The sequence below is a fragment of the Triticum dicoccoides genome, chromosome 7B, assembly GCF_002162155.2.
Source record: "Triticum dicoccoides isolate Atlit2015 ecotype Zavitan chromosome 7B, WEW_v2.0, whole genome shotgun sequence".
Classification (NCBI taxonomy): Eukaryota; Viridiplantae; Streptophyta; class Magnoliopsida; order Poales; family Poaceae; genus Triticum; species Triticum dicoccoides.
In genome coordinates this window covers 440,506,907-440,522,650 of record NC_041393.1, presented here as the reverse complement: position 1 = coordinate 440,522,650, position 15,744 = coordinate 440,506,907, and the positions used below count along the sequence as shown (strand labels likewise).

Sequence of the window (15,744 nt, the reverse complement as noted above, 5' to 3'; positions counted from 1 at the left end):
GTTTATCATGTGCCCCATTCTATTGATGCTTGTTGTGTTGGGAGAGTCATGATGACCCATTGCTATTCACATATGGCCTCTCGCCAATACATTCATGATATTGTACTCATATCTTGCTTTCATGCTTGTGCTATGACTTGTGAATAATTCATGCCCACTATTTGCACCAATGATATGTTTGCCATGATTCCTCCTAGTATGTTGCATCTTCACACTACTAGCTTGCTTGATTTGATAGCTATGAATGCTCGCTATGTTGCATCACCCATGTTCCACTACTTGCTTTCTTGGGTTGATGACATATATACTCACGCCTCTCACATGATATATCTTGATCATTGTCTCTTGTGTTATAAGTGCTCATCTCATGCGGTTGATGACAACCATCTATATGCTTTGCACATGATTCATATTGCTTCGTGTCATATATCTCCATGTGTTGCCTCTCTCATGATAGATGATTTGCCAAGTATTGAGTGCAACAATGCTTATAGTCTTGCTCATGAGATTGCCCCCATAGCATTCTCACACATGTTTGGAGATTTTGACATATTCCTTGTGAAGCATGCTTGTATTATCTCTTTGCACCGTATACCTAGTGCCGTGAATATCGCCATTGTTGCATCATATTACTCATGCACTTGTGCTTCTAATGGTTATGTGCAAAAGATGAGAACCATCATGCTGGATGATGTGTTTCTCTACCATGTGCATACGTACTTTGTTTTGTTTTGTGCATGTGTAGGATACTTGGACTTCGTGTCGACTTCCACTTCACGTGAGTTGACCATTCGAGCTCTTGAGAGCGAGCCTCATACAATCGATCGCGACACGCTTCTACACCATACTTCCTACCACTTTGACATTGTGAAGAACGCACAAGGACATGCTTTCGAGGTGATATCCTTCTATCTCGAGAACACCCAAACCATGAGCATGCATATTGTGGATCATACTTCATGTGTTGTTTGCTCCACGACACTTTGCACACATGCTAGCGATGTTGCTTCGACTTCTCATTACCACATTGCCATGCCCCATGACATATATGCCTTGTGTGTTGCATCTAGTTCTTCACATATGCCATGTCCCTTTGCTTATCACATGCTTGACTTGATTGCCTCACACATGTTGAACAATTTCTCTTTCCATTATGTTGAGTGCCACGATATCTTCACTACACCCTATGCACGTTATGCTTGGATTGTCTTGCACTTGCCCCATGTGTTTAGACATTTCACTATATTTGGTGTTGTGAATGACTCTTATGCCTACCATAGACCATTCATTGAGCTCTTTATGCATGCTTGCTATGACCTTGAGGTAGATGCTTGTTCACTTATCACATACATTTGCATCTTGACCTCCCATTTACATGCTTGTTCCCATGATGTACTTGATTGTGCTCAATTTATATGTCCAAATGTCACACTTCTTTGTCAAACCATATGCTATGCTTGATGACAACACTTGTTGGGTGAATCACCTCTTGAATGCTTGGTTTTGCTCTTACGACACCCACATTTGTTTTTCCAAGTGCTTGTTATCTTTGCTACTTTTGAAGGAACTACAAGACGGTGCGACATTGGAGAGTACCCATTTAGAGCTTCAAAATGAAGAGAACTTGGTGATCGGCCACTTATACATGGCAACGCCATCTCTTTCCCATGGTGATTTGGTTTTTGATCCGAGGTCGGATCTTTCCCAAGGGGGAGGAGATGATGCGGAGCATCCTATGGACATCACCATGTCAAGAGTCCATTTGGCAAGTGACACGTGCGACATCTACTTCACATACACAAAGGTGAATCATCTCCTTTACACGTGCTCACTTGACACTCTCGAGGATGGTATACTACTTGACACTCCTTACGTGTGCATGCATAGGTATTGTCGGAACATCACGGATGTCGAGGAGGAGTGCGAGCGCAAGTGTACGTCTACACCATCCGCGAGGGAAGCATGGAAGAGAAGACGGAAGAAAGGAGAAGAAGACGGAGCAGCGGCTGAAGCTAGCCCGGACATCCGAACCGCCGTCCGGATCATCCGGACCCAGCCGGATCATCCGGGTCCCCCTCCGGATCATCCGGATAACCGCGCTGAGGATACCCGAAGGTTTCTCCTGAAGCCGGATCATCCGGGCCACCTCCTGGATCATCCGGACGACGGCCGGATCATCCGGACCCCCATCCGGATCATCCGGGCCTTGCCTGCGTGCAACGCTTCGGGCCGAGGCCCATGTACCCATTCGCCCCCTCACTTACCCCTTCGCCCACTAGACTATAAATAGACCTCCTCCACCTCCTTTCTAGGGTTAGCAAATATGATAGCTCATTCTTAGGTGAGCTTTGCTCCTACCTCTACTCTTGAGAGAGAGAGAGACTACCACTCCCATGGAGTTCAAGACCTCCATGTGAGAAGATCCTGTGGGATATCATCAAGACCCCCTTGTGGGAAGATCCATCTAGGATATCATCAAGACCTCCTCTTGGAGATGAACCTTACCTTGTATCTTTCCCTTTGTTGTTCATGTACCTTGTGATCTTGTGTGTTTGATTGTCTAGTGGATGTGTGATTTGGACTTGTTCTTGAGTGTCTCCCCTTGTGATTTCTCCCCGTTCTTCCCCGTGTTCATCGTGTTCTTCGAGGGATCCCACTCCAAACGTGAAAGATCGTCGCTATAGGGTTCCACCCTACATCACTTTTGCCATCTTTGGTATCCCTCGTCTTGATGAGGCTTTCATCGTGTATCTTCACCACGGATTGTCACAAGCATAGGTTCTCCTTTGCGTATTAGTAAGCTTGTGAACCCATTTGCCAGTTGTGTGTGGGAATGATAGGCCTTGCACCGTGTTCCTCATTCTTTCAAGACTATGTTGATGCCTAATGCTCATCCTAATTTTAGTCTTCTCAAGTGCTTCGCCATGACTCACACACATATTTTTGGTTGAGCCTATTCTTAAGTTGCCTCTTTTACATGTTGCTCAACCATGTGCTTGTTGCAAGTGCTAGGCTTTGTTTCCTATATGTTCACTTGCACTGGATATGAGTTTCTGTTGATTTTGGGGAGCTATGATTCTATTTTGTGCACTTTGTATCCAAATACAAAAATTCTTGATGTGCATAAATCATGGGGATCTTCTCTGGTTTCTTTAGAACACTGCTCCGCTCTTATCATAATATCCTTTATTCACGTGGCTCGTAGGATAATTGGCCTAGTTGGTTCAATTGGTATCTTTTGATAGCTTGCTTCAATTGGTATCTTTTGGTTGCTTGATTGCTTGCTTCTCTCTTTGATTATGTCTTTGTGGCATATCTTCCTTTTGCAATCTTTGGGCCTAAATATAGTTTGTCTTCCTCCAAGTATTTACCATTGGATATGTGTATTGCATTCCACTCTCTTGCTGAGAAATACACAATTTATGGAGTAACACATTTTATATTGGCTTTCTAAGCTTTTAGCCCATTTTGGCAATCGATGCCAATGGGGGAGAAGTTTCAGCGAGTTTTGTGGAGAAGTTTAGAGAGTTGTCTCCTCTTCCTTTGGTTTTGTTCCTTAGCATTTGCATCTCATTCGCATGCACTATTGGTTGTTGCATTGCATGGTGCTGCATAATTCCTAATATAAACTCTCTTGAAAGTGATTGTCATCAATTACCAAAATGGGGGAGATTGAAAGAACATGCGATGCCCCCATGTTTGTTTTGGTAATTGATAACAATCTCTATGGATTAATGGTTGCCTTGAGTTATATTTGAAGGTTTTGTCCATAGGCTTTTCTTGAAGTCCATGTGTTGGTTTCAAGGAGTTTATGAGTTGACCAAGGTGCTATTAAGGAATTATCCAAAGATTGGTCATGTGAGTGTTGAGCTTATTGCAAGCATGTCTTGAAGAAGAAGATTGTGTGATCATTCATGTTTACCTTCAAGACATCATCCTAATGAAGAGAGTTGGAAAGATTCAAGGTTGATCTAGACTAAGTACAGAGAGTGATTCAAGTTGATCAACACACAAAGCGCACAAGTTGTACCGAGAGGGACCAAGTGTTCCCATGGTATGGTAAGCATTGTCCATTGCGCTTTGTGTACTAACCCATGGTCTACGTGAGAGTTCTTTGTGGGGTTAGGTATGTTTCCATGGTCTTGCGTCAAGAGGAAGATCCCATACAACCCATGGAGGATGACATCAAGTGGTGATCGTCATCAAGTTTGCAGTGTGCAAGTTCAAGTGGAGCAACACGAAGAGTGGCTCACCCATAATGGAGTATGGGGAGCAATCAAGCTTGAATATTGCCATCCATTGTGGTGTCAATGGACTTGTGAAGATGTGCCAAAGAGTCGCTCACCCATAGTGGACTATGGGGGAGCAATCATCTAGTCTTCATTGAGCCAACACAATCAAGAAAGGTGGTCCAAATTGAGGGAGTCAAGATCGTCATCATCTAGCTCAAGTGGACCATGTGCAAGGCAAAGGTTTGCCCTTGATAGGTTTTCTATTTTACCGGTCTCGTGGTGGTAGTTGGGAGACCGGGTTATAGGATCATTTGCTGTACTATCAAGGGGGGCTCTCAAGTTGGTAGCTTGATCGTATCGTTAGTAAAGAGCTCAAACCATTGCATCCTTGCATCATGTTTCTTGGTTCTTGTTTGGTTCTCTTTGTGAGTCTTAGAGCTTATGATCATCTTGATGACAAGCTTGAGTTCATCAAAAACGGAGTTCGCATGCGTCTTCTATGATGTTTTCGGTGTTGGAGGTTTTACCGGTCTTTTCCAAGGAAGGGTTCTCACCTTTTTCTTATGGGCCTTTTCTCATTTGCTTCTTATTGATATTTCTATCAAGATTGTGTTAGCCCATGTTGTTAGCTTTCCAACAAACTTGGTTTCATCGAATTCGGAGCTCGTATGCCAAAGTTGTGGCTGTTTTGATATTGCCTGTTTTACATAGAGAGGTTGTACCGCCCCATAGAGAGGTTGTACCGGTTGACCGGTACAACCGGTGTTTGGAGCGCTTGTACCGCTCCAGAATTGGTCCAGAGGTTGTACCTGCCATGTACCGCTGTACCACCGGACTAGTTTCTGTTTTGGAGCGGTTCTTGGGCGGTTGTTGACCGGTTTTACCGGTTTAACCGGTACTACCGGTTCCCCAGGCTGTTGTACCAGTTAGAGCTTTTCCCAGGTTGGTTTTTCCTCTGCTTTGGCCGGTCGTACCGGTTCATGCACCGGTTGTACCGGTCCTACAGTTTTCTGCACATAACGGGCAGATTCGTGGGGACCTATTTAAGGGGGTCTTCTTCCCCAATGGTTCCCCATCTCTTGAGCTCGTTCTTGCCCCCATTGTTGACCTTCTTTGAGCTTGCTAACTCTCAATCCCTCCATGGATTCTTGCTAGTTTTTGAGGGAAAAGAGAGAGGAGATCTAGATCCACACTTCCACCAATCACTTTCTCCTCTATGTGAGGGGAACCCCTTGGATCTAGATCTTGGAGTTCTTTGTGTTCTCCTTCTTGTTCTTCCTCTTACTTTCCTCCCTAACATTAGTTGCTTTGGTGGGATTTGAGAGAGAAGGACTTGGGTATTCTGTGTGCCCCTGCCATTGCATTTGTGCATCGGTTTGAGTTCTCCACGGTGATACGTGGAAGTTACGAGTTGAGAAGCTTATTACTCTTGGGTGCTTGGTACCCTTGAGCTTGTTCCTCTTGGGTGCTTGGGCGCTCTAGACGGTTGGTGGTGTTCGGAGCTCAATCATTGTGGTGTAAAGCTCCGGGCAAGCGTCGGGGTCTCCAATTAGGTTGTGGAGATCGCCCCGAACAATTTGACGGGTACCGGTGACCGCCCCCAAGGGTTGCCAAAGTGTACGGGTTCGGTGACCGCCCCCAAGGGTCGCCATTTGTACGGGTTCGGTGACCGCCCTCAAGGGTCCCTTAGTGGAATCACGGCATCTTGCATTGTGCGAGGGCGTGAGGAGATTACGGTGGCCCTAGTGGCTTCTTGGGGAGCATTGTGCCTCCACACCGCTCCAAACGGAGATTAGCATCCGCAAGGGTGTGAACTTCGGGATACATCGTCGTCTCCGAGTGCCTCGGTTATCTCTGACCTGAGCCCTTTACTTATGCACTTTACTTTGTGATAGCCATATTGTTCTTTGTCATATATCTTGCTATCACATAGTTTCTTATCTTGCTTAGCATAAGTTGTTGGTGCACATAGGTGAGCCTAGTTGTTGTAGGTTTTGTGCTTGACAAATTAACCGTTAGGTTTATTCCGCATTTGTTCAAGCCTCTACCGTAATTATTTTAAAACGCCTATTCACCCCCCCCCCCTCTAGGCGACATCCACGATCTTTCACCTTGGCTGGACCGCGGTCTATTCTCCACGTCAGACGTCAAGATCGGATGAGTGCCTACATCATCAACTCAAATCTCAAACCGAATCATGGACGAATCGTCCATGGAGCTTGGGGGCTCAACATCGACATTGCCCTCGTGCGATCATGCAGTTTTTTCTCGATAGTGGATTCATGTTCGCCGCCCCCTCCTCCTCGAGCGTCTCTTTGATGATTGCTTCGGTGGAATTGTGCAGAATTGAGTGTACAACAACACTGTAAAATTTTATCGCGTTCCGATGTAGGAATCTTAGGCAATCTCTGATATACCCGAGCCCTGTCGAATCTGTACGGGAATCTACACGACTTTGGGGCGAGGAGTCCAGCGTCCAGCTCAGACATCTTTTGGAAGATCCAACTATTCATCGGCTGCGGAATTCCCATAACTACAGCCCATCCAAATTTCAGCTCGATCCGACCGTTTTAACTCCGAGAAACGTCTGAGTGCCTCAATTTTTGAATATGTTTTTTGCACGAAATCGAATCCGACCCAAGTTCATCTTGTTGTTGAACGGGTTATCGGACTTCCTTTTTGAAGGAAATTTTCATAGAGTATTGTGTTTTGATTTCAAACACATGCCTGTAAATTTTAAAGCCTTTTCCGAGGTAATCTTTGCCATCGCGTTGGTGTGAAACCAGCCCGGCAATGTTGCTCCACGGCTGTCGACCTGCGTTAGACAGGTTGTCACTTCGTCGAGCCCATGTCAACCTCATTGGATCATCACCCCAACGAGCTGACCAAGAGTTCGGCATCGCGGAAGCTAAATCATCACCGACATCGTCTCCCCATGGGTTACACGGGGCGGGCACACCGGCATCGCCGTGCGTTCACTTCATCAAGCCTGCATCAACCGTGTAAGTCTGGTTAGCTGGAGCAAAGTCTGTATGCCCAAGAAGTTTGGAGATTTGTGTTAAAAGATCTGAAATGTTTCGGCAAAGCCCATAGGGTACGATGGTCATGGTTTGTCTGCGACATCATTGATGGACCTTGCAAAGGATCCCATGTGCCCTGTTGCAGTACTGATCTGCAACTATTGTATGCCTGCACCAAAATCACCCTGGGAGATGGCGCCAGGACTAGTTTCTAGGGAAAGATGGATAGATGGTCAGGAGCCTGCTGAGATTGCTCCCGTGCTTGCCAAAACCTCGAGGAAAAGACTGGTTTCTGTCAAGGAAGGCTTTGCGAGCAACACTTGGATGACGGGACTGCACAGAATTAATTATATTGAAGCTATTGGCTAGTTTGTGTTGCTCTGGGAAAGAATTCAGCAAGTTAACCTTTCCGACATCGATGCTCACTGCTCGGGCCACATATTCGGCCAAGGCTGCTTATGATGTGCAATTCATTGGTCACAACCCTATGCCACAGGTAAACCTTGCTTGGAAGGTAAGGCCGAAGGCAAGGTGAAATTCTTTCTAGCGGATGGGTTACAAAAGAGAGGCTGGCTGAAATATCCTCTCTGTTGTTTATGTGACCAAGAACCGGAGACTGATGTGCACATCATCCGGGACTGATCCTTCTCTAAGCATGTATGGGGCTTATTCAGATCCTCTTATGAGAACCCAAACATCGTCGGAACAATCTCTACAACGAGGGAGCGAAAAGATTTGGGCTCGGTTGCCTCATGCATTGCATGGCACGTTTCGTTGGAAAGAAACCAAAGAACTTTGAAAACAAGAGCTGTGACCCTCTAGAGGGAGGCTTTCGAGAGTAAGTAACTGTTAGTGTCTTGACAGGCTCTGGAGATGTGCATAGTTTGTGTCTCCCTCCTGTCTTTTTTGTGACCGTGTTTTTTTCCTCTGTAAGCTGAATTTCTCAGCCCATTGTGCGGTTTCTCCCCCTTCTTAATTGAAAAGGCAGAGCTCCGGCAGTTTGCGGTCAAAAAAAGAGAGGGCATTGAGAGAAGAGAAAAAAAAACATCACCACAACAATTGCAGCAAAGCCGTGAACACTTGCAAAGCCTATTTATCATTGGCAGAAGACCGCACTAACACGATCTACAAAAACTAATCAATTCAATCAATATGCCTAGCTAACAAAATATTTCTATCTAGGATTAATGAGGGCGGTAAACAAGCATCAGTTTGATTGTACAACTCTGTCGTCCTCGCTGCCGCCCTCGTTGGCAACCTTCGCTTTCTCTGTGTCGTCAATGTCCTGCAGCTCGCGGCGAGACATGAACTTGACTGCGTCCTTCCTGAAGGTGAGGTAGACGACAGCAGCGACGTAGAGCAGCATCAGCGGGAACAAGGTGATGCCGACGAGGACGTTTGCATAGGTCGGCAGCGAGTTGTGGAGGATCCAGCCTATCAATTTCGAGCTGAGGAAGTAGACGTTTATCCCGATGATTATGAATCCTAGCGTCCATGAGAACCCTACAATCTGTGTACATAGGTACATGGATGGATTCAGCAAACAAATTCCACACTTCCACAGCCAAAAATATAAACAATAAAATATATTGATTGGTAGTTCGTAAGCTTGCTTACATAGATGGAGTTGTTGCACTGGCCCATCTTGTTCCTGCTGCTGCTGAACTTGAGAAGAGGGATGAGAGCGAACGGTAGCTCAAAGGATAGTATCATCTGCTTGCATGGACGATAACCCGAGGCCAATATATGTCATGCATCATGCAGTATTCAGGATGTTTAACGATTCTGTGCTGTGGTGAAAACGGTGTACCTACCGATGCAATGATAATGAGACGACCGGCGCCACTGGAGCCTCCGATAATGGAGACAACCAAGCTGGGGACGATGGCGATGCTGCGGGTCATCAGGTTCCGCACCCACTTCTTCATCTTGATGTCCAGGAACCCCTGCATGATATATTGCCCGGCGTAGGTGCCAGTGATACTCGAGCTCTGCCCAGAGGCCAGGAGCGCCACACCGTACACGATCGCGCTCGACCTGCCCAGCACGTTCTAGAACACAACAACAATAACAATCAATCTTTCATAAACCACCATCGACCATGTACAGTTCAAAAAACGAAGTCAGTGGTCAACACATTTCACAAACCTTGAGTAGGAAGGAAGACGAGTCCAGTGTGAGGTCACCACACTTGGCGGCGTTCTCTGGCGAGAGGTTGCCGGCGTTACAGACAGTCCCAGAGACAGAGATGATTGCAATGTTGACGAGAAGAGCCACGAACAGCGCAATGCCGCTCTCAAAGAGGAAGAACCTGCATGCGTCGTTCATTCCTCTTACTGATGCGGGCGTGTCCCTAGACAGCACCAGGGCAGAGTGCAGGAATAGGTTGTGCCTGGAATAAATCCATTACCGTGAATTAATGTTCACATGTAAGATGCAGCAGCCAACAAAAAAAAACAGGTATGGCAAATGGCAGTTAAATTCTGTAGGACTTACGGCATTACAAGAGCCCCGAGGAGCGCAATGGCGTCGGCGGTGGCACTGGACCCGTTGAGCCTGGGGATGAATAGCCCCTTCAGCACCTCCTTTGCCGGAGGCTTCACGATGCTCATCTCCACGAAGAAACATGCCGCCATGACGAACACCAGCAGCGCAACCAAGAACTCCAGCTTCCGTACCTAGTAACACACAGAAGACATATCATGGGGCTCATTCTAGAAAAATCATTTCATTTCACTCAAGGGATGACAGTATGTGTAGCTGGTTACCCCGTATCTTTGAAGGCCGAGAAGAAGCAGCGTGCTAGAGCCAGCAATGAGAACACCGATCCATACCGGGATATTGAACAAGAGGTTGAAAGCGAATGCCGTTCCTATCACTGCAAATCACAAATATAAACATCACAGTTAAACGCAGATTTGTTTCTGTTGTTTATACTTTGGAGTATAATGCAGCGGTTCAAACCTTCTGGGATGTCTGCAGCAATCACAGCCACCTCTGCAAGTAACCATAAGCAGATCTTGACCCATACGGGATACTCTGACTTGCACAGCTCGGCGAGGTGTCTCCCTGTTTTAGTTGATGTCCACCGACACAAATCTAATTAGTTTGGTGTATCATGTGCATGACAAAACGAGTGTCACATATACTATATATATATGCCTCTTACTTACCTGTCACCACGCCAAGATTAGCTGATAGCGACTGTATAATTAGCGCGAAGATTAGGCCGATTAGAATCACCCAAAGGAGCTGCATGCGATCGAAACAGGGAAGGAAGCAAAAAAATTAGTTTCGACGGTGACTGACCGGCGAGCAAAGTGCAATGCGGAACGAACAAATGCTCAGCACGTACCTCGTATCTGTGGTTGGCGCCGGCTTGGAGATCCGTTTCCACTGTTTCAGTTCGGAACGCGTGAGCAGATATGTACTGGAATCATACTGCGTGTGTTGTGATTGAGAGAGATTTATGGAGAAGAGAGCATTACAGTTTCCAGGATCGAGGTAGGCCAAGGAGACCATGAAGCCTGGTCCAATGTGGCGCAGAAACCGTTTCCATGCAGGATCCTGCGAGCTGACACCAGAACCATCTCCTCTCAGGCCCGCGACGGCCTCGATGTCGACTTCTTCCTTGCCGGAGACCGCCGGCGTCTCTCTGTTATGTTCCATTTTCTAGCTGCAAAATTGCATTGCATTGGATTAAAAGAAGGTTACTTCAAAATCGTTCTAGATCAAATCTGGATGATACAGAAAGGTAGGACTTGATTTACGAAAAGAAAATCTACGCACGAACAGCTAAAGCAGTGAAGTCTGAACTAGTGGACGGCAATGCGCGGCGCCACTGATAGAGGCGGCGGCGCTTGGCGACGAACAGGAGCAGGGGAGCGCGCGAACAGAGAGGCAAGTGCAGGAGGCCGGAGAAGTATCGACGATTGACGCCCTATACTCCGGCCGGCCGCGTGACGCGTTAAAAGGCCAGGAATAAGCGAGCGAGGGTACAGGCCGGCGGAACTCCGATCTAAGGAACAAAACTCACCAATGGCCGGTGGAGGCGGAGGTGGAAGAGTGGAGGGCGCGAGGTCTTGTCGTGGTGCTTGCTCGATCGATGGTAGTCTGTTGGGAAACACCTCAGATCCAACTCGTCGATGGATCGCTGGTTCGCCGCGACTGCGACTTATATAGCATGTCGCTAGGCGCCGCCGTACAGTCGCCGCGCAACGGTTTTGTGGGGGACTGGGGCGGATACCCCGGGCTCGCGCCGCCGCGGGCGCGCCCATGGCCGGCGCGTGGGCGGCACGCGCCTCGGGAACCGTGAGACGATGACATGTCGAAGGCGATGCCACGCGCACGTGACGACACGCGGGTGGCCGCGTGCCGTGATATATGGGCGTCGCGTCGCAGGCGTTCGATCGGGCCAGGTGCATGCGTTGCATGAGAATGGCACGGTGTCCTTTTTTATCACGGCATGACGTGTCCTTTTGTCACAACCTTCCTGAGGAAAGTCCCTCAGAAAAGAAAAAACCTTCCTGAGGAAAGCCAAGCGGGCCATGAAGACCGTAAGGAAGTTCGCGATAGCCCACTAAAAGCTTCGTTAGGGACAGCTTGGTGCAGCAGGCGGGACATGGTTAATCCGCAGGGGAGCTGTATATCACAATCATTAATTATGGGGTACCCCTGTAAAGATCACATGAAGTTGCGTCCTCGCGGGACAAGTGTCGCGTCATCTGGCCCAGGAGATTTTGTACAGCGCTTCGCGTTCGACTCTTGTTGTGTGGGGAGGCGACCATGCTTGTTTTTTGTTTCCTGTTTTCACTCCCTGTTTTCTGGTTTTTTTACACTTTAGTCTTTCAAATTTTTTGGTTTTGTAATATGACTGTTTTTCCGTTCCTCCTATCCATCTTCCTGTCTCGTCGTCGCCGTCTAGCTTGTTTTCTCCGGCGTCGCTCCTCGTGTCAGCGCTGGCTTCTCCGGCTGTTGTTCCCCCACCTCCGTCCCTTCGATGACAGTCTTATCATTTACCATATGGTGACGACTGTGTTCTCGGTTCGTTAGAGTCGTCTGTGTTCATTTTTTTTCATTTTTGTTTTTTCCATCAAATTACTGGGTAACGGAGTTTTGTGGGTACTTACGAATGGAGGCTTTCAACACTATCAAATGACAGCTTTCACCTTGATCATACAATATATTTATTGAATCACTTGTTAACTTTTTGTATGTTCATTGCAGCCATGTCTTGCCCTTCTTGCCATATGCCAAGTGGCCTTTGCGCCCCTGGTGATACTTCTCCAGACCAGTTCACTATGGCGCTGGATAGGTGGTGTCTGAGGCGTGTTCTAAGTTCAGCAATTTTCTTTGGTTAAAATTGTTGGTGAAATTTTTTGGTAAGAATTGGTGGTGCTACCATAGTTATTTCTAGTTTGTTTATGTTGTTTCGAAGAGTTAGAATTATATGTCTTGTTTAATGTTGGCGACAGTTTTTTCAGTATGTTCCGTGTAATGTTAGAGCTCGTCTTGCTCGGTACATTGAGCATTGCAGGCTTTAGCCATTCGGAGGGGGGGCAAGGATGCTGAACTTACTCTTCAAACTATAACGAGGGTGTGTTATATGGGGTTGTGTTCAGACATGGTGAGGTCAACAGCAAATTCCATGGTCCTACCTGGGATGAACTAGTCACTCGTTATGGTGTCTGTTGTCGACTTGTCGTGATACAATGACGATTAGACTTGAGCACTATGGAATGTTGTTTGGTGTTGATTTTTATTGTGGTGATGATTTGTTGCTCCCTTTACCCTAAGTTGTTGGTTTTCTTTTGTTTTTAGACCATTTTTACCACAATTATTAGCATAGCTGATATGTTTCATGTGACTTTTTTGCTTGTGTTGGAACCTATTTTTGTACCCACAAGGATATGAGTGAATCTGAAAGGGACCTTGTCGGCACCTGTTTTTACACTTGTGGGGTCAATCTCAATTATTGGCAGTTATTTTTCATGTCACGTTGTCTATTCAATTACAACTAAATATTGTGTTCTCCTTTTGTGGACATGCTTAGTTCTTATAATCTCAACCGTCATGTCATGGTGTGCTTGACTTTAATTTACTATTTTTCTCATTTTCTATTTTTTTAGTTATTTCTCTATATAGTAATTTTAGTTTGTTCTTTTGTTTCTTCGGATAATTCCAAACCTACCGGTGTCAAGTCTGAAGAACACTACTGTAGGATGCTGCTAACGCGAAACTACAATCAGAGACCCTTCTACGAAGCTGTGTGTGATGCATAAATCGCAAATGGTGTCCTAATAAAACCTTCCCAAATAATATGAACTATCTGCAATGGTGGACTCATCAAACATGATTCAGATTATAGTTGCGTGTGCGATATGTGGCATACAGCTGATCCGTACAAACTATTTGCGATGAGCCAGAACAACAGAAATGGTTAACCATATCAAGGTGTGTGCGATATACGACATACAGTTCACTCGTATGAATTGTTTGCGATTAGGGAACACAAAAAAAACGGTCAGCCAAATTAAGGTGTGTGCGATACACGGCATACATTTCACTTGCATGAACTGTTTGTGATGAGCCAAAACAACATAAACGGTTTAATGTAACAAGATGTGTGTGATACACGGCAAATATGTCAGTAGTCAGAAGTGTGTGGGAAGACCGATAACAACGCGGACGATTCCTGCTAACAAGCCGCGTGTGTTATGGGTAAATGGTTGTTGGTTTATAATTTGTCAGCGATTGATGAAATCATCACCGACAGGTTCACTAGTATAGTCTGTGTGCGATGCGATGAGCCAAGATTACATAAGTGACTAGTACACATATAACATTTGCACACACCAAAGTAAACAATTACGAGCATAATTAACTAGGATAAACGACCATATCTAATCATCATTTACTTTTTCTTGTGACGCTTGCCGCCGCTTGTAACTGTTAGATTTTTTGAGTGTATCCTATATATACTCCACTTATTCCATGAGCTCATTTGAAGCTACTGCATTCAAATCCCATTTTGAGAGAGACAGAGAGAGAGTGAGTGAGAGAGAGAGAGAGCTACCACTCCATGTGTTGAGTTCAAAGGTCTTTCCACACCAACTTTCAAGCCACCCCTTTAATCTCTAATCTTCCTCCCCGCTTTTTGTTGGGATATCCTCCTCATCTGAGCTGTGAGGAGATGGCCATTTGAAGCCTTTTAGGCAGCCCAAAGAGGTGCAGAAGCCCACTACCCATTAGGGTTATGACCTAGGGTCATTTTGCACATTCCATGCGAGTGGATGGGAATGCTTTACCCTCCATCCAGCAGCCACCACCAAGTGTGACAAAAATCAGTTCATCCTCCAAGGGAGAAGAGAGAAAACCAATAGAGTAAGGGAAGAAGAGGAAGATTGAAGGAAGAAGCAAAGGGAGCTCCTCCCAAAGGTTATGATGGTCCATATCCGCTACATTGTCTCCTTCAAGCTTCGGTTCCACCGTCTTTGGTGAGATTGTTCCAGTCCCCACCTCTTGAGCCCCAAATCTTGTTGTGTTCATCCAAGATTCAGAAATCTTGATGTATGAGATCAGCTAGTGTTGTCTAGAGAAGAACTTATTGTATCCCATATTTGATAATAGTGGAAGAGGAGGCCCATGGTTTTTTTGTTGGGTAACATAGCACGTAATTTCAAAAAAAATCCTACGCTCACGCAAGATCTATCTAGGAGATGCATAGCAACAAGGGGGGAGTGTGTATACGTATCCTCGTAGACCGTAAGAGGAAGAATTTCACAACACGGTTGATGTAGTCGAACTTTCTTTGCAATCCACCGATCGTGTACCGAACGTAAGACACCTCCGAGTTCTGCACACGTTTAGCTCGGTGACATCCCTCGCCTTCTTGATCCAGCAATATGTCGAGGTAGTAGATGAGTTCCGTCAGCACGACAGCATGGTGACAGTGATGATGAAGTGATCTCCGCAGGGCTTCGCCTAAGCACTACGAAGTTATGACCGGAGGCGTAAACTATGGAGGGGGGGGGGGCGCCGCACACGACTAAGATAATGTCTGGGTGTGCTAGGGCCCCCCCCCATATATATATATGTGTGTGTGGGAGTGAGAGGGGAGGCTGCCAGGAGGCGCCCTAAGTAGGCCGAGTCCTACTTGGGCTCCTCCCAAGTGGCGCCCCCGTCCTGCCATATTTAGTCGAAGGGGGAAGGAGGGAGAGGAGGTGAGGGAAGGAAGGGGAATTCTATTCCACTCTTTCCCTTCCCTTCCCATCTTTCCTTCCCTTCCTAAGTCGGCCCATATGGGGGTGCACCAGCCCCTTGTGGCTGGTATGTTTCCCCACTTGGCCCATAAGGCCCATATCTTTTGTTGGGGGTGCCTGGAACCCCTTCCGGTGATCTGATATGTACATGGTGCCCTCCAGAACACTTCCGATGTCCGAATACCATCATCCTATATATCAGTATTTACCTCTAGACCATTTGGAGACTCC

General features: G+C 46.4%; 1 protein-coding gene across 1 annotated transcript; it reads right to left on the bottom strand.

Annotated features, from left to right (window-relative positions):
• Window positions 1-8,311: 8,311 nt before the first annotated feature.
• LOC119335186 (metal transporter Nramp1-like) lies at window positions 8,312-11,396 on the bottom strand. The gene is made up of 11 exons (XM_037607348.1): window positions 11,289-11,396; window positions 10,741-10,928; window positions 10,608-10,648; window positions 10,426-10,504; window positions 10,217-10,321; window positions 10,021-10,130; window positions 9,749-9,930; window positions 9,401-9,644; window positions 9,067-9,303; window positions 8,870-8,965; window positions 8,312-8,762 (listed from the first exon to the last, which is right to left on the bottom strand). Exons 2-11 carry the CDS (start codon window positions 10,919-10,921, stop codon window positions 8,460-8,462), a joined length of 1,578 nt encoding a protein of 525 aa, XP_037463245.1. The 5' UTR covers window positions 10,922-10,928; window positions 11,289-11,396; the 3' UTR covers window positions 8,312-8,459.
• Between the last annotated feature and the right edge of the window lie 4,348 nt (window positions 11,397-15,744).

Bases quoted from the DNA above. Each gene is read 5' to 3' on its own strand.
- LOC119335186 (XM_037607348.1), bottom strand. From the start codon at position 10,921: ATGGAACATAACAGAGAGACGCCGGCGGTCTCCGGCAAGGAAGAAGTC. The intron at 9,931-10,020 runs GTAACCAGCTAC...GTGTGTTACTAG, and splicing joins TCGGCCTTCAAAGATACGGG to GTACGGAAGCTGGAGTTCTT. The intron at 8,763-8,869 runs GTAAGCAAGCTT...CTATGTACACAG, and splicing joins AGTGCAACAACTCCATCTAT to ATTGTAGGGTTCTCATGGAC.